The sequence below is a fragment of the Balaenoptera musculus genome, chromosome 8 (genome assembly GCF_009873245.2).
Source record: "Balaenoptera musculus isolate JJ_BM4_2016_0621 chromosome 8, mBalMus1.pri.v3, whole genome shotgun sequence".
Taxonomy (NCBI): Eukaryota; Metazoa; Chordata; class Mammalia; order Artiodactyla; family Balaenopteridae; genus Balaenoptera; species Balaenoptera musculus.
In genome coordinates, this window is record NC_045792.1 from 12,140,347 (window position 1) to 12,167,243 (window position 26,897).

Here is a 26,897-nt window from a genome sequence, read left to right on the forward strand (position 1 = left end):
CAAGGAAAAAATTTTTTCTATTTCTTTAATTTTGTATCCATGTGAGATGATGGACGGTCACTAAGCTTACTGTGATAATCATTTCACGATATATGTAAGTCAAATGTTATGCTGTACACCTTGAACTTACACAGTGCTGTATGCCGATTGCGTCTCAATAAAACTGAAGGAATACAAACCGACCGTTGGCTCCTCTCACCAACGGCGTATCATTCAAAGCCCTCAGCCTGGTCCCAGACCACCATGGAAGCAGCAACACCATGTACGGGGAGTTTACACATGCAGGCACCGGGCTGGCAGACACAATACCACCCTGAATCCTTACAACCATCCAGAGAGCGAGGAGTTACAATACTAGTTCTACTACTAAATAATACTAATAGGTGAAATTTATCAAGAGTTCACCTGACTCCTGGCACTGCTCTAAGTTTTCTAAGCGCATCATCTCACTTAATCTTTCAGCAACCTCATGAAGTGAGAACTCTTATTGTTCCCATTTTACAGATGAGGAGTTTGAGGCACAGGAGATAAGCCCCCAGTGCTGGGGATTAGGATCCTGACCTCTATTCTACAGAGCTCTCCAGTCCTGGCCTTCATCACCACCCCGGCAGACACTCCCTGTTTTAGCCACACCCAGCTGTCATTGTGCCCCGAGGTATTCCGTTTTTTTTTCCTTCCTCAAGCATGCTATTAAGGCTTCTGCGTGGATACCCTCACCTGTCAAACATTCCAAGCTATGGCCCAGCGGCCTTACCTGATCGCCTAGCTACACCTATGACCTATTTCTGACCTCCCTGGCAAGCCCACAGCAGAGCTACTGAGATTTATGTCACTTTTCAGATGTGTGGTCTTAGCTGCCTCCTGGGAAAGACTGCGAGAGAGCCTGTTTCCCCATCTGTAAAATGAGGAGGTTGGGCCAGGCCATTTCTAACCACTGTAATTCAATGCATTTCTGAGTCCCTGTTATGCATATGTGAGGTGGGAAAGGGAAGCAGGGAATGCGTGTTGAATGACTCATCACTATTCGGATGCCTTTCTCTTCTGGCTTCTCACCTTTTTCCCTTATGCTGACTTGGAGTCATTCTATTGAGCTGATGGAGGGATGTTAGCCTTTACTTACTAGAAGCAGCTCTGAATCAGCGGAGGTCATGCCCACAGAGCCTTCGAGAAGCTCGGGATCCTGTGCAGGAGGGGCAGCTGGAACCTCATGCTCTGTGCCCATCTCCAGGCACTGGGGCCTCACGGGGCCCGAGAACCAGTGAGCCTCTGGGTTTCCAGGGGAAACAGTGTGGACAGCTGATAGCACGCTTGTCCTCATAGAGACAAGCCAGGGCAGAGGTGAGGGTCTGATAGGGAGGCTCCTGCTTTTAGCTCTGCAGTAAATTAAACCTCAGACTGGCTCTGGCAGCAGCAGGGATGGTGCCTCAGGGTGTCTGGGTGATAAGGGAGGGGGTGGCACTTAGTTTAGCTCTAATACGTTTGCTGTAGGAGACACAGGGATCTATAGGAACAGAGGAGGGCGATGCTGTGGGAGCTTTCTGCACAAGAAAGGCAGAGATGGAGATAAGATACTTGAGCATGGAGGGAGGGATGGGAGGTGACCTGATAGGTCTTGTCCAGCCCTCTTATTTCAGATCTGTGGGCTGCGCAGAGGGAGCTGGGAAGTCAAACATCAAGAAGCCTGAGGCAATGATGGTGACCAGGCAGAGAGGCAGAGGGGATCAGACGTGGGTCTGAGGAAGCTGTACGGGTAGCCCTCACTTTAAATAAACCCACTATATGAAAATCTATGTGAACCAGATAAAAGCAGGGTGGTTTGTTACTTGTATCTTTCCAGTGTCCAGGTTGTTATTAACACCCCGTGTGATACTTTCCATCTCCCAGCCTTGCTTTCAACTATCAAAAGAGATGGTTGAACTCCAGCATCTTTAGTTTTACACTTCATCCTCTTTGATTCTGAAATTGCCATTGTTTCCCTTGAATGACACGTCCGTCCCAAGTGTGACTCATTTTTTGTGCAGAGTTTTTGAAATTCACCTATTGCCGAGAGCGGGCACAAGAGTACCCTGTAGGATTGCTACCACCTCCATTTAGATCAGAGCCTCTGTTTTCCACAACCAAGAATGTCATCACTAGGATCTCTTTTATCCCCTTGAAGCGGAGTCTCTGGGCACGGCACCGGGTGACAGGTGTGAGGTTGGGGGCATTCGTCAGGGCCCCAGAGCCACTCAAGTAGTTTTACATTAACAATGCAAATCAACCCCAGGCCACTAGCCCAGGGAAGACACAGCCACCACGAGACTGAGCAGTAGCTGGCTCTGGGAGGCACAGAGCTGTCGAATGCATCAACCCAGAAAACGGGAAAGAGAGGGGAATATCCAATTATGATCGAGGCCCCACGAGGCACCTGACATTAAGACAGGCGGTGTGAGAGGAGCGCGGGAGGTAGACGGTGCCGCCAGGTAGGGATGGCTGAACCCTGAGACAGGGAGAGAGACATGATGGTAAGAGGGGGAGGAGGCCAGCTCCAAGGTGGGGAGGTGGTGGCGGTGAGAGAATAAAGCCAACAACGAAATCCATAGCTGCCACTTACTAACTACCTGGTATGTGCACGGTGCTAATGAACTCACCTGCACTGTCTCGTGTCCTGCTCCGGATGACCCTAGGAGGTGTTATTACCATCACCTCATTTTACGAATGAGGAAACGGAGGCACGAAATGGCTAAGCAGCCTGTCCACTGTCACACAGCTAGTAAAGAGCAGAGCCAGGATTGAAACCTGGTCGGTCTGATCCTAAAATCCACGCTCCTACTCTCTATACCACAGTCTCCCCAACGTAGGGATCGCAGAGCTGTTGTTCCTCCTTCATCTGGGGATCCTGCCTCCTTTGAATCTCCTTCCCCCATCCCGCCACTGAGCCCCCCCCCAGTCCCGCCCCATCCTGCTTCAGCTAAACGCGGTAACCCACCACCCACTCTCCCCCTTACTGTGGGAGGGAAAGAGCGGGGCTGGAAGCTTTCTATGAACTATCTGGGTGGTGTTTAAAATCCACTGTGGGAGAGCAGCTCAGGCTTTAGATGAAAAGCCTTTGGGGTAGAAAGATCCAAAAGCCTTCTTTGCTAACAAATGCTAATCATGCCTCAAACACAGTGAGATGTAAAAGCTGAACCAAGGGCCACGTGTTAGTAAGATACTTGGTGCCTAAAAGCGGGGCCTTAGAAAGATGCTCCAAAGGTCTGTAATGTGGAATAAAGATATCAGTTTCCTTTCTTGCCCTGATTCATCCAGCTTAATATTTTAGATGTATTGACTCCACCAAGCCTGGGTCATTGGGAGAAGAAATTTACGTCTGCTAATGACCCCCATCCTCAGTGGGCAATCCATGCTTTCTGTTCTGCGAGGGAAACCCTGAAGAACCAAAGAAAAAGAAGGAGGAGCTGGTTTTTCAGAGAATAGACTACAGAACTGTTTAGCAATCTGGACCCCTGTCTGCGACCTGCCCTCATGGTCAAAAAAAACCCACTACAATACAGACAGGACCAGGAGATTCATGAGAAGTCATTGCTGGTATTTCTGCTTTCATTTTGAAGATTCTGAGAAATCTGAATCTTCCTTTTGTTGGACTAGAATTTAACCTCTATGACAACTAGAATTTCTACCTGTGCCCTGCTGAATCCCCATTGCCTAGGATAGAGTCCAGCAGGCACTCACTAAATATTTACTGACTGACCAAGTGAATAAATGAATGACGATTCCAGGTACCTGTTCCACCATGCCTTCTTCTGAAGGAATCTGTGTCCATAGATCCTGCTGGCCTCAACAACCCTGTTTTGTGTGACAGAAGTCCACCCTCAGTCTTTAGGAGTGGACTTTCTCCCCAAGGGTAGTTCTTAGGTCATCTGGTCAATGCCTGTGGCTTGTGAGACCAGCCATGGCAAGATGAGCTGGACCAATCAGATCCTCTACCTTGAAAATCCAAACCAAGAGGCACTGAGGGAAGCTGCACACTGAAGAGAGCCTGTAAGCCACCTGAGGGCAGGGACTGTGTCTATCTTGTTTTCTGCATTGTTCCCAATGCATGATATCCTGAGTCAGGCCTGAAATAGAGCAAATGCTCTATAAAAGTTTCCTGAATGGATAAACAAATTGTCAACTGGGCCTGGATGGCCATTATGGGACATGATGAATAAACCAGGGAAACCAAAGTAGCAGAGAGGGAAGAGCAAGGATCCTATACAACAAGAGCACTAAAGACGCTGTGAGACAGACAGAGAGCCCCTGCCTTCCTCCCATCCTGCTCTCTTTGGATCCATACAATATCCTACCAATTGTACTTAAGCCAGTGTAAATGTGTTTCTTCTGTTGCAATATTAATAACCCAGATGAGAGCATCACTGGACCCACAGGCAGAAGACCAGATGTCTGACATGTATATTTAAGCGAGTTGTTCTTTAGTTTGGTTTGCTTTTGCCATTGAGTGTCATTAAAGGTTGAAATGGGCTAGAAAGGGAGGAGATGGGACTCCAGAGCCTTAGGGAACGGAGGCCATCATCTCTCTGGGCTGAGGGTCTCCCCCTCCTTCCCTCTGACCTGGAGTTGTTCATCTCCAGCTTAGCTACAAGCCACCACCCCATTAACCTGGAAGCTCATCCTGTAAAGTCATCAAAGTAATACCAGCCACCCACCAGAGAAGTGCAGGGGAGGTGGAGTGGATGGGACACTAGACTTGCAGGGTCGTGATGCAAGTTCAGGGTCCAGGACTTGCTCAGCCATTGACTAGCTCTGGGGTTGGGCAAGTTATCCAATGTCTTTGAGCCTCAGTTTCTTTGGTAAAGTGGGAATAATAACACTTAACTCTCTGGTTGTTGGGAGAATTAAAAGCAGTGCCCAGCACATAGAAGGGGCTCCATAAGTGTGACTGGAGTGACCTACTGAGTATGAATGTGAAGCACTGCAGCTCACAGAGGATTTTCCTATATTGCAAGTCATTTAAATCTCACAATGACTTGCAAGATTTGCAAAGTAGACCTTAGCGTTCCCATTTTACGGATGAAGAAACTGAGGTTAAACAGAATCACTGACTTGTCCAAAGTTACCCATAGAGTGAGTGGCTGATGTCCAGCCCAAGTCTCAGCTTCTTCCCACAACGCTGCCCTCAGCAAAAGAAAGCAAGACAGGAAACAGATGTGCCATGACTATGCTTCCCTGGGGCTGGCTGAATCTCTCCTTTCTTAATCCCATATAAGGTTTCATTCAGGGATCTGTGTACAAAATGTCCAGGAGATGAATGAATCAATATATGAAGGAATGAATGAGTGGGTAAATGAAGGAATGAATGAATTCCCTGTCTTAATTCTACGCCACACATGATTTGCAACAAAACCTGGGATCTTGTCTAGACTAAGCCCTATAGGGCTTCCTGGTGCATGTTTCTCTTCCTCTCTTGGGAATATCTACATCACAGGCCCGGCGATGGGTGAGGCTCACACCACCAGCCCCTCCTCTGCCAGCAAGGGAAGCAGAGGGCAGCCCTGCCCATGCTACGTACTGGTTTCTGCAGTCTCGTACTCGCTGTCTCTGAGAAGCTCAAAGATGTCCACTTCGACCTTGGCCTTGCCCAGCCTCTCGGGAGCACGGTTGATGCGGTTCTTGGCCAGGGTGATGGACAGCCGCTCCCCTCTGCTGCACTCCATGGGGTCATCCAAGATAGCAGCTGTGGGCAGGCAACCACATGGACACAGTTGGTACCCTCTACCGTTACGCCTCCTGCTGCTCCAGTCTTCCCCCAGTGCCGCCTTCCACCTCCACCCTGCCATCCTCAGAACTGTCCCCAGAGCAAGTCCTCTGCACGCTAAGGGTCTAGGTTTGTAGCCAGGTGTAGCAGTGAACTCTAATGTGGCTAGCCACCTCAGGAACACTGTAATGCCATGGCAGGCCACCAGGGGCCCCACCTGTAAGAGGTCCCCAGGCTCAGGCACAGCGATACCCTTGGATCTAGGTTTACCTGCACACATGGGCACACGTGTGCAAAGGGAGGGAGATGGCAGCAGTCCTTTGAAAATGGTATTCTGGGCATATGAGAAACTCTCCTTGAGGTGATCTAGGGTTGAAGAAGGCCGGGTTTGAGAGGGAGACCTGTGGTATCAAGGAGCAGCTGCAGGGTCCTGCTGAACGCTGGTTGTCCGTGCTCTGACCCCGATGAGACACGTCACCTAGTGAGCTACACAGTTCCTATGAACTTCTGTCCTCACTGAACATGGGGAATAATAAGACAACCTCATGGCGTTGGTGTGAGAATTCAGTAAGACAATGTATATAAGTGGCACACCATCAGAATTTAATCAGTGTGACAATCAGTGTGAATGGTTGGAGTGGTGTGGTACCAATAGCTGCCCAACTCCTGGAAGCAGTATTAAGGATACGTGTTAACCTGAGTTCAAATCCCAGCCCCGCCCCGTCTTAGCTATGGGACCTCTGTTTCCTCACTTGTAAAATGGGGAGAGAGCCTCTTCTTTGGGCTCCAGTGAAGATGACATGGATAATGCGTGTGAAGTGCTCAGTGCAGTATCCAGTGCACAGCAGACACTCAGTAAATCTAGCCATTGATATCATTCATTCTCTCAGTAGAGGAAGTTACACAATTGAAAATCTCTGCACAAAAACTTGTACCCAGGAGTGTGGGTGAAGGGATAAATTAGGAGGTTGGGATTAACATATACACACTGCTATATATAAAATAGATAACCAACAAGGACCTCCTGTATAGCACAGAGAACTATACTCATTAGTTTGTAATAACCTATAGGGGAAAAGAATCTGAAAAAGAATATATACATAACAGAATCGCTATGCTGTATACCTGAAACTAACACTATATTGTAAATCAACTGTACTTCAAATTAAAAAAATAAAAATAAAATATGTCATAAAAATAAAGTTACTCTGTCTAAATAATAAAAAAAAAAACTTGTATACAAATGTTCCAAGCAGCATTATTCATAATAGCCAAAAAGTGGGAAAACCCAAATGTCCACCTACTGGTGAGTGAATGAACAAAAATGTAGTATATCTATACAATGGAATGTTATTCAAAAATACAACGGAATGAAGTACTGATGTATGCCACGCATGGATGAACCTTGACAACATTATGCTCAGTTGAAGAAGCCAGACACAAAAGATCATGTGTTGAAAGATACCATTTATATGAAATGTCCAGAATAGGCGAATAGAGACAGAAATTAGATTAGCTGTTGCCCAGTGGCAGTGGTGGTGGTGAGTGAGGGAGCTGGGGAGAAATGGAGAGTGACCACTAATGCACACTGTGTTTTTTGGGGGATGACAAAAATGTCCTAAAATTGATCATGGAGATGGCTGCAAAACTCTGTGAATATACTAAAAAACGTTGAATTGTATATTTTAAATGGGTGAATTGTGTGGTATATGAATTATATCTCAATAAAGCTGCTACAAAAATAAAGATCAAGCTTATCTTGCAGAGGCTGAAGCTGCAGAAGAGCAACACAGAGAATCAAACCGAATAGATTTCACTGACATGTGGCCCTTGAATCTCTGTGGCTGGTATGGACAGAGACCCAGTTTCTACGCCATCTTTTCTGTATAAGGTTCCCATATCTCCTGTGACCCATTTTCCAAACCAAAACCAGGACACAGAATATGACAAAGCACTTTTTTTCTGATTTGTGGATTTATTTATAGGCATAGCCTTACTGAACAATAGAAATTAGATTTCATTTACACGGGTTGGCCATACGTGGGGCCACAGAGGTGCATCCCAAGAACTAGGCAATAAAGTAGGCTTCTGTGAGTTAAGTAGCAAAGTCCATGCACACCTGATAGGATTAGCCCCCTGAGGGAATGGACAAAGAACCGGTAAATGTATGACTGAAGAGCCCAGAGACACCTACAATTCCTACCCAGGTCACCTTAGGGAAGCAAGACCAGAATGAGATGATTACTTAGGAAGCAGAAATGTGAACAATTACACTGTGCTGGCCCAGGAAAGGAAGACTTTGGGAACAGAAGGGAAGTGGGGCAGCCCAGAGGAGCGATTCTCAAATGGTGTTCCTTGGAGGGCCCCTGGGTTCCTTCAAGAAGCAGAGGGGAAGGCTGAAGGGAGGTCTCTAGCCCCACACCAATTTCAACCAGCACAACTCCACATCCATCAGTTTTAGATATCGGAGTTCTCCAAAAGACATGTTGTGGGAAAAAAAAAGTTTCACTGTTAAAAATATAATAGAAACCATCAGCCCAGCCCTGGAGCATAGAAAAGAGACATCTGAAGTGTCAGGAACTGGCAGTGCCATCCTGCATGAGTGACAGGAAAGAGGCACCAGGTCCATGGGATACTAGCCTCACGTTAACAGGTACACATTTATCCAGTGACAACGTCAGGGTAAGTCCTAGTGGACTTACCTAGTCTCACTTACTGTCTGCAACAACTCTGTGAGATAAGGGTGTTATCTGTGTCATCCTCACTTGGAGATGAGAAAACAGAGGTCACAGAGGTCAAGTGACCCGCCCTCGTTCACAGGGCTGGTGAGTGTAGAGGAGGGAGGGGATCCCAGGTCAGTTTCATATGGACCCTGCATCCTTAACCACGGGGCATATTCCTTCTAAAGAAATTCATCTTCCCAGGGGTTTGCTGCTGAGAAGGGAGTAGGCTAGGTAGGTGTGTCTTAGGCAGCTCACACTGCTATAAGAAAACACCACAGAGTGGGTGGTATTTATTTCTCACGGTTCTGGAGGCTGGGGAGTAGGAGATCAGGGTGCCATCATAACTGGGTTCCAGGGAGGTCCTGCCTCCTGGTTTGCAGATGGCTGTCTTCTCCCGATGTCCTCACACGGCAGAGAGAGGGAGATCAAGCTCTCTGGTCACTTTGAAAAGGGCACTGGGGTCTCACCTTCAGGACCTCTCCTAAACCCAATCACCTCCCAAAGTGGGGAGGGATAAATTGGAAGTTTGGGATTAGCAGATACAAATGACTTTCTATAAAATAGATAAACTACAAGGTCCTACTGTATGTATAGCACGGGGAACTATATTCACTATCTTGTAATAAACCATGATGGAAATAAATATATATAAAACTGAATCACTTTGCTGTATACCAGAAATTAACACAACATTGTAAACCAACTATACTTCAATTAAAAAAAATAGGTGTGTGCTATGGACTGAATTATGTCCCCCCAAATTCCTTTGTTAAAGCTCTAATGTGTGCATTAAGAGAGATAGGACCTTTAAGAGGTAATTAAGGTTAAATGAGGCTGTAAGACTTGGGCTCTGATCGCTTAAGATTGGCGTCCTTAGAAGAAGAGACATCAGAGAAGGTTCCCTCCCACTTTCTTCCACCCCCAAGGCAGGAAGCAGGCTGTCTCTAGGAACTGACCCTGCAGCACACTGACATCAGACTTTTAGCCTCCAGAACTTGAGAAAGAAATGCCCCTTGCTGAAGCCGTCCAGCCTGTGGTATTTTATTATGACAGCCCAAGGTGACAAAGACAACGTGCTAATTAATATAAACCCTCACACGCAGGACACCAGCCAGCCATGTGACACCACACGATGAACTCACAGAGCGTCACCAGACACACTTTGAGACAGAGAGATCATGGCCAGGGGTGGGGAGAGGGGATGGCAGGGAAGAGAGAATGTGGGAATGATACACTAAGGGGCACACGAGGTCCCCTTGGTGCTCAGCACTCGGGGCTCTGCCTTCAGAGGTACCTGGCAGGGGCTCACCAACTCACAAAGATCCACAGTCCCGCCCTCCCTTCCCAGCCCCCGTGCCATCCCGGGCCCCACTTTTTCATTAGGTTTTAGGTTTTAGACAATAATTAATTTCTGGCTGGGAACAGCCTCAACTGGGTGGTTGGCTGGCATCAAGCATACTGGGATGAGAATAATTAGGATGACAACAGGAACCGGATTCCAGGGCTGGGGGCAGCGAGGATGAGGTACAGGCTCAGGCCTTCTAGGGACGTCAGAGGACCATGTCCCCCACAGGCATTACCGAGCAGCGCCCCTGCTGTCCAGCCCTCACCTGCGGGGCCCGGGGGCGAAGGGGAGCCGCTGGCACAGGACTGAATGTGCAGCCGCTGCTCCTAACCTTCATCCCCAGGCCTGGCTGTCGGGCTGCGCCAGGATGCTGAGTCCCCAGCCGCTGCCTAAGGAGGGGCCATGTCATCTGGCACATCCCCCAGCCCTGCAGACAAGTCAACCTGCAGCCACAGTGAGGCTGGTCGGGGTTGGGGGTGGTCTGGCTCTGCAGCAAAGGCCAGGCTGAGACGGGGAGACGTGTTTAGGGACCAGGGTCTGCCCCCTTTCCAGCCATGGGGACTCTGCAATGACTCTTCCAACCCACATGGACTCATGACTCCTTCCTGCCCAGGGAGCCACGAGCCCTCACATTTCCCTTGGCCTTTCTCCCCACGAGCCAAGTGCTTTACCCTCTGCTGGGACCTCTCTGAGTTCTAAGGCTCGTGCCAAGGAAAGGGCGGCCTGCTGACTCTGCCCACCTCCACCCAAGCGTCCCTCCATGTTCTGCGCCCACGCCTATGTCCACTCTGGAGAGGACGCCGGCCCCAGGGCTGGCAGGCTGGGGCTGCCCACTGGGGTGCTTTCTTACTCACCCCTAGTGGTCGTGGCCATGACCACCCAGGGGAGGATGTGTGATCACTGACCTGCTCAGACCCCTTAGGCTTCCCCATGGTCTGAAGGGTTGGTCCCAATCGAGCCTCCAGGATGGCATCAGGCCCTCCACACCTTTCTACCCGTGGCACCCCTTCCATCCCCCTGGGGAGAGCGCCTCTGAGCTAGAACCTGGGTTGACCTGTTATGTTCCCTCCTCCATGCCTCTACTGACACTGGCCCTGCCTCTTATTCCCCCTCTCCCGACAAGGCCCACCTCAGACCACCTCTTCCAAGAAGTCTCCCCTGACTCCCCAGCCCAGTGCTCTCCTTGGATTTCCACGCACTGCCTTGGAGGGGTATTTATCTTTCCATTTCTATGTGAGTTTCCTCATCTAGCTTGTACCTTAAAAGCCCAGAGCGATCCCTCCTTCCTTTGAAACTCCCCAGATTCCCCGTCCCACATCAATTCCCCCTTCTTAGAACGCTCACAGAAACTTCTCTGTACCTGTCCTCAGACAGTAACCACTTCTGACTTTCTATTATTTATTATGCCTATTTGTCCATCTTTTCTCCCCTAGACAGCTGGCTCCCTGAGGGCGAGGGCCATGCCTTATTCATCTCTGCAACTGTGCAATCCCAGATACATACGCATTGAGCCCTTAATGAATGGTATTGAGTGAATAAATAACGTAAGGCCACTGTATTCTCATGCCCTACAGCCAGGAGCAGACACTGTGCCCGGTGCAGTAGGCATTAGACTAGGCGTGGACTGGGGGCAGCTCCTGTGCCCGGGCCTGCAGGGCAGAGGACCTGTGCGGAGCCCTCCTTCCCAGGTTTGGGGCTTTCCTGCTCTCTGCTCATCTGTGGCCATCAGAACGGGGCTTGCCTTCCTTCCACAATTTCTCAGCAGCCCACAAGTGACCCCTCAGATGCAAAATCAGCCTCCTTAATCCCTTGATCCTTCCAGAGTCCCGCTGCTGAAGATTTCGAAGCACTTCGATAACTCTTACCTCTTTAAGGGCAGGAATAAAGAGGTTTTACTGGAGAGTCTTTATAGGCAGTATCTATAACGCGCCTACAGCTGTTAGAGCCCTGTGCTAACAAGAAGAGGAGGCGATGTGAGCCTCCAGGGAATCGGTTGGCTTTGCTCCCAAGCCAAGCCCCGGGCTGCTTGCTCCCTGGGGCCCCAGCCCCTCACCATCACTCATCGGGCATCTCACTCACCTGTGTCCTCCCAGTGCCCCTCGTTTCACCCCTGTTGGTGCCAGTCATCTTGCTGGAGGCAATCGCACCACTGTGCAGGCTGCTCTCTCCGCAAACTCACACCCTCCCCCTCACCTGGGGGGCAACACGCATCGTATCCTTGTCCTCTGACATTACAGAGTATCTGTTTGCTGGGGCTGCCATAACAAAGCACCATGGACGGGGTGGCTTAAACAACAGAAGCTGCTTTCCTCCCAGTTCTGGAGGCTAAAGGTTCAAGACCAAGGTGTCGGCAGGTTTGGTTTTATTCTGAGACCTCTCTCCTTGGCTTGCAGATGGCCGTCTTCTCCTGGTGTCTTCACAAGGTCCTTCCACTGTGCATGTCTGTGTCCTAATCTCCTCTACTTAGAAAGATATCGGTCATGTTGGCTTATGGCCCACTCACACGACCTCACTTTAACTTAATTACTTCTTTAGAGACCCTACTTCCAAATACAGTCACATCCTGAGGTCCTGGGTGTTGGGATGCTAACAGATGAATCTGGGTGGGGAGGGACGGTATACAATTCAGGCCATACCACGGGCCTTCACCTCTAGCCACTGCCCACTCTCACCTCCTCACTCTCAGTCCACGGGCTGGCTAAACCGAGGCCGCTCTCGGTGAACTGCCTCAACTTTGTGCCCTGACCGCTTTCCACTGGGCTCAGATGAGGGGGGTCCTGTGAGAGGAGGTCCCCAGGCCCGGCTCTCTGCCTCACCACGCCTCCCTGCTCTCCTTTATGTTCAGTGTCTGTCCCAGACCCACTCATTCCCCTCCACTAAAACATGGCCAGAGCCCTCCCCTCCCATCGGGAGCCTCCACTGACCACACGGACCAAGCATGTCCCTCCGGCCCTCCCTTTACCCCACCTGCAACTCGGGTCAGGCTTCTCCAGTGATGGATCAACGTTTTCTAACTCTACCTCATCCCACCCTGGACTCTCCCTGTCCCCACCACCCACTCAACTGTACTCACAAGGCAAATAACCTTCAATAGCCCATTTCTGCAAAACTGGTGGACACGTTTGATTCCTTGTCTTATTACGTCCCGAGCCGGCATGACTGTTTGTATCTGCCACGAGCTGTTCAAAGAACATCGTGTGCATCACCTCATTTAATCCTCACACAACCCTACAGGTTACTGTTCCATTTTATAGGTGAGAACACTGAGAAAGAGGCCGGTTAAGCAACTTGCCCAAGATCACCCAGCTCTTAACGGCAGCCTTGGCCCAGCCCATGAGCCACTAGACCACGTCATCAGGTCGCCTCCCGGGTTCTCTTTGCATCTGAGGGTCCCCGGTGTTCTTTTGTGTCTGAGACCCTCAGCTTCCGTGGCTTCCATGGCACGACACCCCTGGGACTTTCCTCCTACTTCTCTGCCCATTCTCTCAAGGTACACTTCTCCTGCCTGACCTTTAAATACCGGGGAACCCCAAGGGGCTGTGCAGAGCCCTCTTCTCACCTCACTCCCAGGGGCTTCCTAAATGATCTCGCTCACGGCCACCTCCATGGGGGTACTTGACTTATGTCCACCTGCCTGATGATCCCTCCACGCAAATGTCTGACGAGGATCCCAAATTTAGTAAGACCCAGACTAAACCCACCCTCTTCTGTCCTGCATTCTCCCTGTTATACTCCTGAGTTTAGTTAACAGCAGCACCAGCTACCCAGGCATCATGGCCTCACCCCAATTCCTCACCTCCTGGTTGCTTCTGATTTTCCCTCCTCAAGATTTCTCAAATCACTCCTTTCCTCTCTGGTCTCAACACTGCTGTTCTAGTTCAGTCCTTTCATTTCAGCGATTTCACTGCAACCTCATAACTCTCACTTTTTATTTTTTATTCTTAATGTTTTGATTTTTATTTATATTTTTAATTGAAGTACAGTTGTTTTACAGTGTTGTGTCACCAGAGTTTTAACCACCACCCAGCACTCCACAATCACTCCCACACACAGCTGCCAGACTGATCCCTTTAAGGTACAAACCCTCGCTTTTAGCTTCCAATCTCCAAATAAATGAATTACTTGATATGGCAGACAAGAGCTGGCTCTAGCTTTTGAACCTTATATTCTGCTTCTCTGCTCATCTGTCTCCAGCTTCTAGAAATACTGAACCACCTAACTCCTATAGCACCATCTAAGGTGCGCGCGCACACACACACACACACACACACACACACACACACACACACAGTGCTGCTGTGTGCCAAATACTTTAGCTCAATCTCCTCCTCCTGCATCCTCACCTTTGCTCATTCACCACTCCTACTCAGAATGAATCCTCAGCTCAGACCTCCCCTCCTTCTGGAAGCCTCCTCTGAACACAAAGGTTGATCAAGTGTCCCAACTATGTGTATTCATAGAATCCCATGCATCTTATACTCTAATTATCGGTTTAGTCTTTAACTTTCACTCTTTCATTTTTTCTGTCCCCAGTGCCTGGCACCTCGCCTGATAACACTTTATCAGTGTTAGAGCCAAATTTGTTTTGGCTTTTGAGGAATTTTATGCTGACTTCTATTCTTCCAACAAAATTACTATTCTGACCCACACATATATGGGCAACTTACTTTGACAACAAAGGCGCAGTGAAAAAAATGGGTTTTTCAACAAATGATGCTGGAACAACTGGATATCCATGTGTTTTAAAAAAACTTCTAACCCCGTCTTATGCGACATACAGAATAAACTGTCTCATACTATATACAAAAATTAATGCAAAATGGATCATAGACTTAGAATTATAAAACTTCTAGAAGAAAATCTTTGTGACCTTGACTTAGAAAAAGATTTCTTAGATGTGATGACACCAGAAGCAAAACGCATGAAATTAAAAATTGACAAACTGGACTTCATCAAAATTTAAAATGTCTGCTCTTCAAAGACACTGTTAGTAGAATGAAAAGATAAGCCACAGACTGGGAGAAAATATTATATGCAAAGCATATACCTGAAAAAGACTTGTATCCAGAATATACAAAGAGCTCTCAAAACTCAACAATAAGAAATCAAGCAACCCAATTTTTAAAGATGGGCAAAAGATTTGAACAGCTGTTTCAACAAAGAGGTTATATAGGCAGCAAGTAATCTGTGAAATATGCTCAACAGCATTAATCATTGGGGAAATGCAAAGTAAAACCCTAATGGGATATTGTCAGAAACCCATTAGCATAGCTTACACTTAAAAGCTCAACCACACCAAGTTGGTGAGGAGGAACTGGACCTCTCATATGCTACTGATGGGGCTGTAAATGGGGTATGACCACTCAGAAAACCATCTGTCAGTTTCTTGAGAAGTTAAACATACATCTACTGTATAATTCAGCCATTCCACTCCCAGGTATGTATCCAAAAGAAAAGAAAGCACTTGTCTACACAAAAATATGTAGACAAATGTTCATAATTACTTGATCCAGAGCAGTCAAAGACTGGAAACAACCATCAACAGGTGAATGAATAAACAAACTGTGGTCTCTCCATACAATGAAATACTACGCAGCAATAAAATAGAATGAAAGAAGCCAGACAACAAAGACAACATACTGTATGTTTCCATTTTTATATAATTCTAGAAAATACAAACTAATCTGTAGTGCAGAAAGCAGATCAGTAGTTGTCTGGGGCTGGGGCTGGGGTAGGAAGGAGCAGAGTGACACCAGGAAACTCTTTTTGGGTGATGAAAAAATTCTCCATCTTGGTTGTGGTGATGGTAATTACAGGTGTATGCATGGCAAAACTTATCAAATTTTACACTTCAAAATATATGCAGTTTATTGCCTGTAAGTTATACCTCAGTTTTTTTTAACATCTTTATTGGAGTATAATTGCTTTACAATGGTGTGTTAGTTTCTGCTGTATAACAAAGTGAATCAGCTATACATATACATATATCCCCATATCTCCTCCCTCTTGAGTCTCCCTCCCACCCTCCCTATCCCACCCCTCTAGGTGGTCACAAAGCACCGAGCTGATCTCCCCGTGCTATGCGGCTGCTTCCCACTAGCTATCTATTTTACATTTGGTAGTGTATATATGTCCATGCTACTCTCTCACTTCCTCCCAGCTTACCCTTCCCCCTCTCCATGTCCTCAATTCCATTCTCTACATCTGTGTCTTTATTCCTGTCCTGCCCCTAGGTTCTTCAGAACCATTTTTCTTTTTAATTCCATATATATGTGTTAGCATACGGTATTTGTTTTTCTCTTTCTGACTTACTTCACTCTGTATGACAGACTCTAGGTCCATCCACCTCACTACAAACAACTCAATTTTGTTTCTTTTTATGGCTGAGTAATATTCCATTGTATATATGTGCCACATCTTCTTTGTTACCTCAATTTTTAAAACAAGCTTTTATGAGAAAAACATTACTATTCCTCTGGCTCTTTCCTACCTTCTCCCTCCCCTCCCCCTCCCCCTCAGCAAATGAAGCATCTTAAACTCTGTGGTCTACACCTACTGCCTCCAATTCCTCTGCATCTTCTCTATCCTGAGCTTCCACCACCTCTGGATTCACCCTCAGAAATCACCAAGGTTCTCCTTCCTTGGTTTTCAGAGTTTTGAAGCTCTCTGAGGCACTTGTGACTGGAACCTTTTTCTTGGCGTCATCTTTTGACATCTGTGATATGACACTATTTTGATTTTCATTCTGAGCACCTTCACCCCAACCCCCTTCCCTAGCTCCCTTCCCTTCTGTATAACCCTAGTTGTCCGTGTTCCCCAGATCTCACACTCTGGATTTAGTCCTCAGTTCATTTTCTCTTCATGTGCACTTTCTCCCCTTGAAGAATTAATTAATTCTCAACTATCAGCTCTATGCAGATAACCCCAGAATTTCTATCTCCAAGCTCAGTTTCTCATCTACACATGAGACTCCTGTTTCTGGCTGCTAAAGGAAAACATCCCCTTGGAGATCCTTCCAAACTCCATGTCCCAAATGTAACCCTTTATTTTTCATAGAATGGTGGGGGGTCTCTCTGACTTCCCCGTCGCAATTAATAGCAGCAGTTTCCCACATGCCATCCATGTCAGAGCTGTCTTGCACGCCCCCCATCCTCCAGCCACTCTATCTGCTCAGTCACTAAGGACAGCTAAGGGATTTGCTTCCCATCCAAGTCTTTCTTTCTGTCCCCACTGCGGCCACCCAGCCTCTCTCCTGCAATTCCCCTAACCTGTTACCTGCCTCCAGTCTCTCCTGCACCCATCCAGCTACTCCACACTGCAGATTCACTTGCCTGGCCCTTACCCCCTGCACAATCTGGTCCCCACCTGCCTTTCCAGGCTCACATTCTACTAAATTCTTTGACCACCTGGTTAACACCTAGGCAGTCCTTGCTGTCACTCTGCCCTGTCTCTCTTCTCCAGGTGGTCTCTTCTTCCTGGAAAGCTCTTAGCTTTTCTTTATCCACATCTAAATCTTACCTAAATGATGCCCCACTCTCCTGCCCACTCCCACCCTGCCCCTGGCAAGCACTGGACTGCTCTAGCCCGGCTGATTTTGCCCTTTTCAAATCCCCCGAAGCGCTTATTATCTGCATCATTCATTAAGCACGTAATCTGTGCTTTGTAACAGATATAAGTAATGCATCCATTCATTCAATCATCCCTTGATTAATTCATCAAACACCTATTAAATGCCTATCTTAAGCAAGGTACTAGGTATATAGAAAAGGATAAGATATGACCATAAACGCAAGTGGCCACAACCCAATATGGTATGTGATTGACAAAATCATACCACACTCCAGCCATAAGCCACTCAGGTGCTCACTGTGCTGGGGACTCACAGACAACTAAGACCAGGTCCTTGGCTCTCAAACCTTTGGCCCCTCCTGGGAGTTGGCAGGGGTGCTGGGAGAGACAGACCTTTACCGTAAAATGAAGTCAGTGGTTCCATAGAGAGAATCACAGATTTCGAAGGAAGCACAGATAAAGGAAAACCAACCTCTTCCGGGTGATGGAGGGAAGTTTTAGGGAAGGCCTCATACATTTATCCAACACACACATGGTGAGACCTACTAACTACCAGGCAATGTGCCAGGTTCACAGAAGACGCAACCTTGAAGGAGGCACGTAAGTTTCCCTGGAGAGGCAGGGCAACGAAGCGTGTTCCCGTGTGGGGAGCCCCCAAAGGCATGAGGAAGCCTGGGTTGACTGGCTCAGCTGGCATGAGGGGCCCGAGCCCCTGGCAGGGGAGGCTGGACAGGCGGACAGGAGCCTGAGCGTGAAGGACCTTGTGTGTCACGCCAAGGAATTGAGACAAAACAACAGGAGGATTTTCCACAGACAATGACGTCATATTTGCATTTTAGGGTTATCACTCTCACATCATAGTAGGTATATTGGCGAGAGTTGAAATGGGAGCTGGGAAGATCAGTTTGGGGGTGATGTTAGTAGCCCAGGAAAGAGAAATGAGGCAGGTACTGGGGGGCAGGGCGATGAGGATCAAAGAGGTGGGGCAGATTCAAGCGAGATTCAGGAGGTGGAATCAAGAGGGGCAGCTGGGAGGAGATAAGAAGGGCTCTGGCTTCACTTATCATTTAGATGGTGACATCGCTGACTCAGATGAAGAGTAAGGGGAGAGGAAGGCTGTTCTCTTTTGTTTCTGGAGAAGGGTAGGAATGATGAGTTTGGGGTGGTATTCATTAAGTTCGGGGTACTGTGTTGAGCAGCAAAGTTGCTGGCCTGGCTTTCCCGAGAACCATCCAGGCTGGAGACACAGTCCTGGGAGACCTCAGGGTTAGGGTGGTGATGTCAATTTGGATCCGGCATAAGGTGGAGAGTAAGGAGAGGAGAGGGACAGGGCTAGGACCAAGGGACTCAACATCTGGGGAGAGTGTGGAGGAAGAGAGGTTGATGCAACAGACAGAGTCAGAGTGGTTGGGATAGAGGAGGGAAGGAGGATGGACGTCAAGTAGAATAAGGACTAAAAATTTTCCATGAGATCTGGCAATCAGGAGGTCACTGGCGATACCAGCAAGAGCTGTTCCCATGGAGAGGTGCGGGCAGTGTTTAGGTGGCCGCAGGTGAGAAGTAGCTGAGAAGTGACTGGAGTCAAGCAGCTTGTCTTCAAGAAAAGGAGAGCGATCAGGGCAAGAGGTGGAGTGAATCACATTGCCCAAGGGAGGGTCTTCAATTCACATGAGAGGGGCTCAGAAGAAGGAGCCGAAGGGGAGGGAGAAGCTGATGATGTCAGAAGAAAGGGGCCACTTTCTGAAGCAAGTCCTGCAAAAAGGCTGGTCAACAAAGAGCCCGAGGCACAGGTTACAGGTTCACCTGGGCTGGGAGGCGGGACAGCGGGGAAGGGGGAAGGAGGTGGGGCTGAGACTGCTCACTATCTCCCTGGTGTCCTCTCCTTTTCTCCCTGTTAATAACAGAGCACCCCGGTGTTACCTGGACCCCTGGAGGCCCAACTACAGATTCATTTCCCAGTGTCCTCTGCAGCTGGGGGAGGCCAGAGCTGAATTCCAGCCGTCAGTATGAGTGGACGCAACCGTGGCACATCCAGGCCATCTTGCCCTGGACTCTCCTTCCCTTTCTTGCTGGCTCAAATGGTGACAACAGGAACATGAGGAAACTACATGTTGATGACGGCAATGCTGCTTCTGCCTCTACGACCCCCCCTCCCCAGCCCTGGACCACCACCTGCCTCCAAGACCCTTCCATCTTTGAGCTACTTCATTTTCAGGTCTCCTTGTTATTATAGCTCAGCCTAAATTCTAACTCAGTGCCATCCAACAGAAATATAATGCAAGCCACACATGCAGCTTTAAATTTTCCAGTAACCATGTTGAAAAAGTAAAAAGAAACAGGTGAAATCATGAAATTAATTTTAATAATATATTTCATTTAACCAAAAATTCCAAATATTACTATTTCAAATTCTAATAAATATAAAGAGCACTGAGATATTTTGTATTCTTGATTTCATACTAAAGCTTCGAAATCCAGGGTATATTTTATACTTACAGCACATCTCAATCCAGATTAGCCATGCTGCAAGGGCTCCGTGGCCAGCGGCTACCATATTGGACAGCGCAAGTCTACCTAATACTAATAGATGGAGCTTTAGACAGATTTGGGGGGCGAGGGCATTGAGAGAGACTGAGCTTGAGCTTCTATTTCCTCTGAAAAGAGGTAAAATAATCACTTTCTGAGCAAGAGTGACAAAGAAGGGATGGGTAGTTTCAGGTGAAAGCTTAGAATAGGTGCTCTGAGATGTAAATGTATTTCTGTTTGGGCCCAGTTGAAATGAAGAATGTTGGTGTGTTTCTGCAAGCGGCCTCGGGGCATGGACAAGAGCAGGGCAGGCAGACATCAGAAGTGTCAACAGTAGGAGTTATTAGGTGGGTGGGCAGGACGAGGGGACAAAGGAATTGAAGGCTCTTACAGGAGCATTAGTGGAGTGATGGGCCGTGGTCTTTCCACTTGATGGGAAAGCCAGTGAAACCTAGAAAAAGTTGTCCAAATGGTTTGGCCCAGAGGGCCTGAGGAATATATGGGGCACTTGGATTGTGAACATATGGAAAAGCATTGAGAGCAAGATGGTAAGAGCTAGGGGCAGAGGATGCTGTTTTCAGACTGCAGGATTTTGAAATTAAGGTTTTAGAGGCAGAAGAGGACTAAGAGTTGCCACAATCCAGCGTGTGGTTTAGACAGTGACGTGGAGAGGGAGAAGGTCACTGGAAGGGAGGACGTTGAGGATCCCCAAGGCAGTGGCACGAGAGGGAAGGATCCACGGGCACTGAGGATGACCAGGGCGAGAGCCAAGGTAGGATGAGAGGAAGGCTGTGAGCCAGGAACCAAAGCCACAGATGAGAAAGGCAGGCACTAGGTGAGCGGAGGCTTGTCCTGGGGAACAGTGGTAGGGGGAGAGCAGGTAATTACACCTGCCTCTCTTCTGAGTGAGCAGTTGCCTCTGGAGATGGCTGGAAGGGAAGCACTGCGCCTGACAGGTTTGGGTTCTAGCAAGTGGAGGGGGGCTGTGTGATGGGCTTGACATCTCAGCAGAACTGGGGCTCCGTGTCAAGCTGACACGGACGTGGAGGGAGGTCAGGAGGGGGTGTCCGAGTGGAGGAGGCAGCACAGAGCGTCAAGGGGGAAGCATCCGAGGGATGATGGGCACTGGGGTCTGCACACGGTGGTGCGGAGGGCTGCGTCCTGGTACCGCGCGACTGCTCTCTGGGCTGGGAACCCTGTCTCCTCTTTGCCGGTGTCCTCCATCTCACTCAGCACAGATCCGGTCAAACATTAGGCGTATGTGCCTTCCAAACTCATTAAAAGACTCGATCCTAATGCGTGTTAGTTGTCACACGTTCCAAACACGATTCGCCTTCTGGTCCATTCCTTAATCCTTCATACTCCCACAGTTAATAAAAGGAGATGACCTCCCAGAAAAAAATGTATGAATAAAGGCCTCTGTAAGGTCTCTGCACACCCTACTGATATTCCCAGTTAACCCCAAGCTCTTCCTTTCTCTCCCTGGATCTTGCCACTTCCCTCTGGGTTGTCTTTGGGGAAGGAGAGTCCCCTTGTGTTCACATGGTCACAGGTCTGCGGCAGTTCCCCTGGCCAGTTCCGGCTGGACCAGTTGCAAGACTGTGGTAGGGCAGTGCCCCGCATTGCCACACTCAAGGCTCTCTCTCTGCACACAGCCAGGCGGGGGGACAGAAAGAGCGGACCGGAGTTGCCGTTTGTCTTCTGTAACAGCTGCTGGTGACAGCCTTCCGGCCAAGTTACAGGATAGAGCGGACTGAAGGCAGAGGGCTGGGGAGTGATGGGGGATGCTGAGAAACTTAGTGGGTCTAGCTTGTACAAGGATGCCAGGCAAGGTCTGCTTTTACTCCAGAGGAGACTGAGCCCAGGTCAACTTCACAGTGGTGGGGCAGGGGGGGATTCAATTTGATGAGCCCTTACTGAACACCTCTCTGACGTCAGGCACTAGTGGGGTAGATGCATTTGAGAACCCAAGACATAGAGGCATGAAGCAGCCCTGGCCCCTGTTCTAAAGACTCATTGATTAGCTGGGGAGATGGTGATGGGGGCAGGGGAGGAGGGCAGAGAGCACAAGCGATGTGCTGGGCAGACTCTGAAAGGTGAGCTCAGCTGGGCAGCTGGCAGGTGCCACCCACAGAATCTGTGCTCCTCTGAGTCACCACTGTTCCATGTTGTCTGTGACTCACCTGTCAATTTCCATCAAATGATGTCACCATTGTTCCAAGTTCTTTCCCTGACTCTAGGGAGGGAGATCCTAAGCCATAATTCCACTGAGGGGTTCTTATCTCTACATTTTACCCAAAGCTGTGATAAATGAGAGTCGTGCCCACCTGAATCCACAATGCTTGTCACCTCCAATCAGAAATGGCAATTACGATGGGAGCTAGAAGTCTGACACATCTGGTTGATACTAATCTCTCTTCCACCCAAGCAAGTGAGAGATAAGGACAGATAAGAACTGTTTTGAATTCTTTGCAAGAATATGGCTAGAAAAATCCGAAGGGCCATTACTTTGATTGTTTCCACCTTGGAGATATCTGTCTCTTTTCCCAGGAGATCAAAGCACAAGTAATAGATCTTCTCATTCACCGTCATCATCCCCCTGGGAAAGAGTCAGAACAAGATAGAGAAATTTATCCAGGAGGACATGGGGTTAGAGCATCTAAGCTAGGGCCCCACATGGGAGAAGTGCTCTTTTGAATACTCACTCACCAATTTATTTGAAAAATATTCAGATAATGTCATCTTCTCTTTTGTGTTGTTTTCCTAAAGTGGAAGGGAGGAGATTCATACCAACAAAATGTGTCAAAATTCTAGCTCACGTTGTAATGACTGTTTCTGATTGGGGAGGACAGTCACTGTTCTATGTGTTGGGGAGACAAAGTCCTCATGGAGTCTACATCTAGAATGTAGGTAGGAACTCTGCCTCACTGCCTCTTCAGCCTCCCTGAGGCTGGAACCTCCCTATCACCCTGCCTCCCTCATAATCTGCACAAGTCTAAACATCCTTTGTGACACTTCACCAAAACCAACACCTCTTGGGTCTCTCTTCCCTCAAAAACCCATATCATGCACCACATTTCTCTTGGAGACTAACTCGCTTGTTAGCTGGTATCCATGGGCACCTCAGGGTGTCCCTGGGGAATCATGCGTGCTGGGCTTTGTGGAGGGACAGTGAGGAGTTGGGGTGGCCCCTTCAGGGAAGAGCAATGGCCCTGGCCACGTGGAGCCCAGAGGAGCAGCCCAGGATGGGGAGGGGAGCTCTCCAAGGGGAGGGGAATCTGCTCAAGTTCTATACCAGAACCCAGCAGACCACGTCTTGTTTTTCTGGGCAACTTGACACTGACTGGCTGAGTTCCCTAATGAGCTGTTTTGGGCTGAAAGAGATACTCAGCGGCTGTTGTCAGCATATTTAAAATGCATAGAAGGACAAAGGAAAAGAAGTAGCATTAACCTGCAAGAGATAAAAAGCAGTCCCATTCCGATGCCATATGCCACAGAAGTAAAAAGCTAGTAAATTTAATTTAGTATAAACCAAGCAATTACCCACTTTAAAAATTAAGGACTGAGACCATAAACCCAGTAAACTTCAAATCTTTATAATGAGCAGTTTAATGAGAGAGAAAGGAGAGAAAGCAGGAGAAAGGAAGAAGAAAAAGGCAAGAGGAAAGAGGAGAGGAAAGAGGAACGAGAGAAGAAAGAGGAGGAGGCGAAGAAAGGGGGAGGAAAAAGAGACACAGGATTAGCAAGACAGAGCGGGCGACAGTGAAAAACAGGAGGGAAGAGAAACGGAGCATGTGCTTGTCCCCAGAGGGATTTCCCGTTCTTGGGGTCTTCTGAGTCTGTTGCTAAAAAGATTTAATGTCACAACTGTAGGCACAGATGGCGACAAAATCTTACCCTGCGGAATAGAAAATATTCACTCCTGTTTTTTTCTCTCCATCCCCACACTGCCACCTTAGTTTAGAGTAGGGTTTCTCAACCTCAGCACTACTGACATTTGAGCCTGGTAATTCTTCGTTAGAGGGGGCTAGCCTGGGCATTGTACAAAGTTCAGCAGCATCCATGGCCTCTACCCACGAAATGCCAGCAGCACCCTCCCCAGTCATGACAACCCGAAATGCCTCCAGAGATTGCCAGGTGTCCCGGGGTCGGGGAGAGGAAAACTGCCCCCGGGTGAGAACCACGGGTTTAGACCATCATCATTTCACAAGTCCACTCTGGTCCCTGAGAGCTGTCCCTCCTTTCAGAGTCTTGCTGTTCCGCCAACGCTCTATATAAATCCAGAAGAGGAATTCCCCCAGGGCCCCACTTGGAGGGGGTCACTCCACTATTCAGAACCACTTAAGAGTATCCCAGTATCTACTGAATACAAAAATAATACGGGATACTCACTATGCGTCAGGTTTTGTTCTAAGCACTGGAAATAGGCTGGTGAACGGGGCCGAGACCCAAACTCGAGGATCTTATGCTCTAGTCAGGGAAGGCAGATAGTGAACATGATAAGGAAGAAATGCAGGATAATTTCCGATAGCGAGAAGTGCTAGAAAAAAAAATAGCGTCTCAGGAGAGGATGATGGGGGTGGTCAGGGAAGGTGTATCTGCAAAGAGGCATCATCTGAGCCGAGACCGAAATAATGAGGAGGAAGAAGCCATCAGGGAGAGGAAAGAACATTCCAAGTTGAAGGAACAAGAAAGAGCTTGGCAGCCATTGGAGTGCAGTGGCTGGAGTGTAGTGAATGTGGGGAAGGAGGAAGGAGGAAGAGGGGGACAGAGGCGTCGTATTGCCTCCTGGGTCATGATGAGAAGTTTAATTTTATTCCAGTTGCAATGGGCAGTCACCAGACGATTGTAAACAGAGCCCAACTCCCTAACCTAACTCTAGGCTTCATAATCTAACCCCTAACCCACCCCAGCCCCCTTAATCTGCTTCTACTCCTGTACAAAGCTGAGTGTGCATACGTCTCCCCCAAAGGATATTACAACACAGACTGCCTGGTCCCATTCCCAGAGTTTCTGGCTCAGTACAGGTCTGGGGAGGTGCCCAAGAATTTTCACTTCTAACAAATTACCAGGATCTGCTGACACTGCTAATCCAGGGACCACACTTTGAGTAGCATTCTCTGAACAAATTTGACTGTTTCTGAGATGTGTCTTCAACCATGTTATTTTCGTGAGGAGATGACCCACAAGTCTATCCCTCCTCTGCAATCTCTGTGTATCAAAATCTCAGCCATTCTTCAAGGTCTTGTTCAAAAACTAAGTCTCACACATCCCTTCGGTTATCACCCCAGGCAAATGGACCACTCCCCTTGTCCAACCATCATTCGGACACCATCTGTAAGTGACCTGCAGTACACATATTGGTGTGAGAGCCTCAATTTCCTTCTAAACCAGGACTTCTTCCAGGGCAGCGGCCTCATCTTAATAAATCGGTTTAGAATCCCTCTCTCTTTTCTGTTTTGAATGAGGTGAGCTATAATTAAATCAATTACTTATATAAATCACTAACACTGTGTCTTCTTTTTTACCTCACATTCATTTGGATGGCTATTATCAAAAACAAAAACAAAACCCCCCAAAAAACAAAAACAAAAAATAATAGGTGTTGGCAAGGATGCAGAGAAACTGGAACCCTCGTGTACTGCTGGAGGGAATGTAAAATGGTGCAGCTGCTATGGAAAATAGTACGGTGGCTCCTCAAAAAGTTAAAAATAGAGTTACCATATGATCCAGCAATTCCACGCCTGGGTATATATTCAAGAGAATTGAAAGCAGAGTCTCAAAGAGATATTTGTATACCCACGTTCATAGATAGCAGTGTTATTCACAATAGCTAAAACATGGCAGCAACTCAAGTGTCCATCAACAGATGAATAGATAAACAGAATGTGGTGTAGACATATGATGGAATATTGGTCAGCCTTAAAAAGGAATGAAATTCTAAGACATGCCACAACATGGATGAACTCTGAGGACATTAATGCTAAGTCAAAGAAGCCAGACACAAAAAGACAAGTACTGTATGATTCCACTTACATGAGATATCTAGAGTGTCCAAATTCATAAAGACAGAAAGTAGAAAGGTGGTCGTCAGAGGCTAGGGGAGGAGGGAAATGGGGAGTTATTATTTAGTGGGTACAGAGTTTCAGTTCTGCAATACGCAAAGAGTTCTGGAGATGGATGGTGGCAATGGTTGCAAAACACTGTAAATGTACTTAATACCACCAAGCTCTACACTTAAAGATGATTGATATGGTAAATTTCACGTTATGTGTACCTTACCACAATTAAAAATAATTTTTAATGGAAAAATGGGTCTTCTTTTATAGTTTACAAAGCACTTTCACACATCTTATCTCATTTGCACCTTTTAATAATCTAGAGGATAATAGTAAAATATTAGCATTCCCATTTTATAGATGAGTAGTAAGAAGCCCAGAAAGATCAAGTCAACTCAAGGACACGCCGCTGATGTGTTGAGGGATTAAAACTAAAAAACAGATCCTTTACTACCAATATGCTGTTCAGTATATTCCAATGCTTTTCTTAGAATGTTCTGTGTAATACATCACTTCTTATGTGCTAAGTGATGTATGAATACTAGCTGGCGAGTTGGGAGGAAGGAAAGAAGGCAAGGAGGGAGGAAGGGAGAGAAGGAATTATTTGATGTGAGGAAGATGCCTCTCTCATGATTTAGGGAAAGAGGGAAAACCAGTATTTGCTGAATGTTTCTACGTCCCTGGCAGTTAGTATATGTTTTTTCTCTTAACTTTTACACACCACAAGCCTATAATGGTGGGTGATATTTTTATTATTTTTTTTAATTTTTATTATTATTATTTTAATTTGTAGATGATGATAACGAAAACCAAGTGCTTAAACCACCTGACCACTTTCACCTTTACTTTGAATCCAGGCCTGTGTGACTCTGGGCCCAGGCTCCCACTACTGGGAAACACAGCCACCTCCATGTTCTAGAATGATCTGGTTAACACACATT

At 47.6% G+C, this 26,897-nt stretch overlaps 1 protein-coding gene across 4 annotated transcripts in view; it reads right to left on the reverse strand.

Annotated features, from left to right (window-relative positions):
* Positions 1–26,897, reverse strand: part of GRIK4 (glutamate ionotropic receptor kainate type subunit 4) — a 439,675-nt gene that overhangs the window by 167,549 nt on the left and 245,229 nt on the right. For 3 of the 4 annotated variants that reach the window (XM_036862433.1, XM_036862434.1, XM_036862432.1), the window contains one exon: positions 5,549–5,713. The exons of the other annotated variant lie outside the window; for it this stretch is intronic. In XM_036862433.1, the coding sequence (XP_036718328.1) occupies positions 5,549–5,713 (165 nt within the window). The remainder of the gene's footprint in view (positions 1–5,548; positions 5,714–26,897) is intronic. 4 annotated transcript variants of the gene reach the window in all.